Consider the following 4669-nt stretch of genomic DNA (forward strand, 5'->3'; position numbering starts at 1 on the left):
TGTTTAACCCACTGGCAATTTTCTAGACATTGTCTAATCTCTTCCTTGATCCCACTTCCATATGTGCACAAAATACTGTATTTTGGAACATCAGAATCATACCTTGGTACTTTAGTATGCATATAAACTTTTCTGAATATGTTTGAACAGACAATTTATGTTACTAACCTTAATATTGGTTTTCTATGCTTTTTAAACAAAACTACTTAGATATTTAATGTTACCAAAGGTATGATGTAAAAACCTTTTCAGTCACTATGTAAGCTGTTGGAAAGAGTGTCAATAGAAAAAAAATATGCCATTCTAAATCTTTCCTTTAGCCAAATACAACCTATAATCTGTGATGGGTTTCATGCTAACTTCTCGATTCAAGCATTTGCACTGAAAAGATACTGGTAACATTATAAAGAAAAAGGTAATGGAAATGTAGCTATGCAAATCACACTGTCATATCCATTTCCATATCCACACCAACATAACCATTTCCTTTGCCAGCAAATCTTCTTTAGCATTAGGTAATCAAATTTACATTTGCCACAAGGAGAGAAATGCTTTTGATCTCTTAACAATGAAAGGATTCTGGTCTGTAATGGAGCAGGACTTAACTGGACTCCAACAAGGGGTATTATAATAGTTTGTACATATAGGTTTCAAATGAAAAAAGGAATAGAGAAAGAACTGCTGTTGTGGCTTGATAACATATTTTTAGATAGTTTTTGTAATGACCAATGATTCTTTCACAATATTTTATATAATTGATTTGACCTTCTCTAAGACTAAAAAGAACTTGAAATATAACCCTATCATTTTAATATTTGTGTCTATATGTGAAGAAATGAGGCTGAAACTTTTAATAAGGATGTAAATTATTTTATTTTTGTGTTATGTATCACAATACATATCAAAATAGATTTCTAGAACCAAATATTTCTTGGAGAAAATACTTTTTTCCTAATGCAAAGGATAGAAGTACTAATAAAAGAGGCACTCTCATCCAATTGCTGGAAAATGTTAACACTCATACATACCGAAAGGAACAAGTAGGCTTTATAATGGAACAGGATTCCTAGTATGGTACATAGTTTTGTGTTTTCATTAGTTCTTTTACTTTTATTATGTTTTGAATTAATTTTCTCTTTCTCCCAGGTATTCATCTCATCTCCCAGGTAATCATCTGAGCTAGCGAATGTAATAAGAATAAATACAGGCACGTGGCAAAAATGGACTCCGGAAAATTACAGAAATGCTGGCATGCCTTCATTTCTTATGAAGGCTAATGGCCTCAAATGATTAAGTAAGCCACCTTGAAGCAGAAACAAAAATGTTTATTGGAATGTCAAATATAAAATACTTTTACAGAAACAGCAAATGTAATCCCAGATTAGTTCCGGTGTACCACATCTCAGTTCCAAAAGGTCTTCTTTGTTGGAAAAAAAGAAAAAAAACACTTTAGATATGTTATAGAAATCAAATATCCAATAACTGGTGACTTGGCAATGGCTAGGTTAGTAAAGAGCTGAGTTTCTTTTTCTCTGTGTATGCTTCAATAGGGAAATGATTTATTTTCTTTTCATTTAGTGAGAGAAGTGAAAGAAGAAATATAATGCAAATTCAGCAAAATAGAGCTAGATCAAACTAGCGTAAAATAACAAAAAATATTGTTGACTGATATTTTGTGTAATGATTTAATATAAAGGGTCATTCTTGTTCTTGCTTTGTGACTCTCTAAGAAGATGAGTAACTATTTTTTTTATTTGTAATAACAAAGATCATTTTATATCAGTACATTAGATTCTTGTCTGCTTGTGGGTCCTATGATTTTACTTACTTCAATTTTAATGTGACTGAGAGACTAAAATATGACCTTTACAGCAGATTGAGACTAATTAAATCAAATGCAGAATCAAAAGGTCTTTTTGCTTTTGGGTGTTCAGACGGAACATGAATTTGAAAAAAGCAAATTATGTTAAATAGTTGAAAATTGTCCTAACTAATCATCCCAAAGTATTCATTCAGTTCTTACTTTGTCGCTTGCAAATTCATTCTCTTGAATAACAGGGCACTAGCACTTCTGAAACAAGAAGCCAAGGATAGCTAGTATGCTAGGATAAAGTGTGCTTCTGAAAAGAATACAATTTCCCTTGTAGATTTTTGTTTACCTGTTTATTTTTAAATATTGTTTATATGTACAAGAAAGCAGGATCTCTCAAGAGCTGTCTGTCCCTTTGTCTAGTTCTTGTTCAATGTTACTCAGCAGTTTTGGACTGATTTTGAGAAAAATCGTATTTTTATAATTGCCACCTATAACTGGCAAAATCACATAAATATCAGTATTTTTACTGTCTAATAATTTACTCCATCTCTCTCTTCTTTCCTTCCTTCTTTCCTCTTTCCTTTTTTCCTTCTTTCTCTTTCTTTTTCCCTTTCTTTCTTTCCCTGTGTCTGAGGGGTGATATGCAGATCTTCATGAAGACCCTGACCTGCAAGACCATCACCCTGGAGGTGGAGCCCAGTGACACGGAGAATGTGAAGGCCAAGATCCAGGATAAAGAAGGCATCCCCCCTGACCAGCAGAGGCTCCTCTTTGCAGGCAAACAGATGGAAGATGGCCGCACTCTTTCTGATTACAACATCCAGAAAGAGTCGACCCTGCACCTGGTCCTCTGTCTGAGAGGTGGCTGTTAATTATTTAGTCTTGCATTCATAATGCCCAATGATGGCATCACTCTGCACTCTAGCCATTTGCCCCAATTTAAGATTAGAAATTACCAGTTTCAGTAATAGCTGAACCTGTTCAAAATGTTAATGTTTTTCTTCCTTCCTTCCTTCCTTCCTTCTTCCTTCCTTCCTTCTTCCTTCCTTCTTTCCTTCCTTCTGTTTTTTTTCTTCCTTTCCTTCTTTCCAAGGCTGTCTGAAAAGCAAAATATAGGCAAGCGAACAAATATTTTGTGATATCATCACAAGTCATGAAAAAGACAAATATCATTATAAATCACTATAAATAACAAGTCAAACATGTCACTATACAGTTGTGTTACAGCAAAATCAGTACAACATTTCTTATTTGTATGGGTTTTCCATATCTTTGGGAATAAAACTACAACAGGAAATAAGGAAGAAACATTCTTAAATGACATATATTTAATTCTTAAATGACATATATTTACATAAAATCATATATAAAATAATGATTTTATAACATCACAAAATTCATCTTCCTCAAATAAAGATTGATAGTAAATGTAGTCTGCATTTTAGTCCATGTCATTTGCAGTGAATTAAACTATTTCCACATATGATAAATGCTTGAATAATTTGTAACAGAAAAATTACCTGATTTTTACCCTTTATAACTTTACATGGCACCTACATATAATAATTTAAATAGTAAGTTTTTGGAAGCTAGTCTAACAGGAATTTTTCTGATTCTTCCTTTTATAAGAATACTTAACAGTCCATATCCTTAATAGTTTTATTCTGCTTTTACTCTTTATTGTTCTTTATAACATCACAAATAATAGTCTCAATGTAGTGTAATTTATGTGAAAAAATTATAGAGTGAAACATGCACGTCCCTCGGAGAGTGAAAATGAACTTTTCTCCCCCTTAGAGAACATTGTAATATTCAGCTTTAATAGTCTCTCCTCAGAGTAAAGAAAACCTTTTTGTTTCTTACTATAAAAGAAAGAATGTGTCTATGTCAAGATTTCTTTAATAACCGGGACCTGCTTCTTGCTGTCTTTATATGTACCAGGGTCAAGGGTTCACGTGGTTTAATCATAGCATGGCACATTCTCTCCCGGGGACCAAAATCATGAAAAGCTATCCTGAGAGGAAAATCTACTCTATGTTTAAAGCAAGTTTGAAAATATCTTGTCTATTTCCAATTAATCTGGGCTAACATGGAAATTCATATTGATTTTATTTGACTTACATGTACTCCAAGGAAGAATATCATATTTCATTTTATTTTCCTTTTGAAAACTCGTGTGTACATTCCAAAATATACCTATTATCCAAAGAAACCACAGAAAAATTTGGAGAATCAGGGATTAAAATTGAGGCAAAATTAATGCAAGTTAAAGTAATAAAAAATGAAATAGTATTGAAATTATTTGCTAATTGAATATTAAATTTCTCTCAAACTTCCCCATATAGTATATGAATTAATTTCAATTAAATCTTTCAAACTTGTAAGAGTTACCTATGTTCTAAAAACTCATTTGATGGTCTTGGTCCACATAGAAAAGTGCAAGAGACAATGGCAGTGGCAGCCACACCTAGAACAAGGGAGAGTCAACTAACAGTTGACGCATCACCTAGGATGCTACTCCATGAAGACATTTTCTACCTAATATAGCTGACTAGAGAAAGTTTTAAATATTTTTGCTTGGAAATTCCAAATATCTAGCTCCGGGTGTGTTAATGCAAGTTCATGTGCCCAACGCGCAACGAGGCCAAACAAACTGAAACATCGGAGTTTGGAGCAGAGAAAGGTTCACTGCAGGGCCATGCAAGGAGATGCGTGGCTATGCTCTAAGAAACCTCGAGCTCCCTGAAGGGTTTCAGCAAAGCATTTTTAAAAGCCAGGTGAGGGACGGGGGTTGCAGGATATGTGATCAGCTCATGAAAAATTCTCTGACTGGCTGATGGTGAAGGAACAGGGTGG

At 33.6% G+C, this 4669-nt stretch overlaps 1 protein-coding gene across 1 annotated transcript; it reads left to right on the plus strand.

Moving 5' to 3' along the window:
* Positions 1-2454: 2454 nt before the first annotated feature.
* On the plus strand, positions 2455-2756 carry LOC133093187 (ubiquitin-like). Its single transcript, XM_061192947.1, has one exon. The coding sequence runs from the start codon at positions 2455-2457 to the stop codon at positions 2683-2685; it is 231 nt and encodes a 76-aa protein (XP_061048930.1). The 3' UTR covers positions 2686-2756.
* Positions 2757-4669: the final 1913 nt, after the last annotated feature.

Source organism: Eubalaena glacialis, chromosome 6 (genome assembly GCF_028564815.1).
Source record: "Eubalaena glacialis isolate mEubGla1 chromosome 6, mEubGla1.1.hap2.+ XY, whole genome shotgun sequence".
Taxonomy (NCBI): domain Eukaryota; kingdom Metazoa; phylum Chordata; class Mammalia; order Artiodactyla; family Balaenidae; genus Eubalaena; species Eubalaena glacialis.

Coding starts and splice junctions, on each gene's coding strand:
- LOC133093187 (XM_061192947.1), top strand. CDS start 2,455: ATGCAGATCTTCATGAAGACCCTGACCTGCAAGACCATCACCCTGGAG.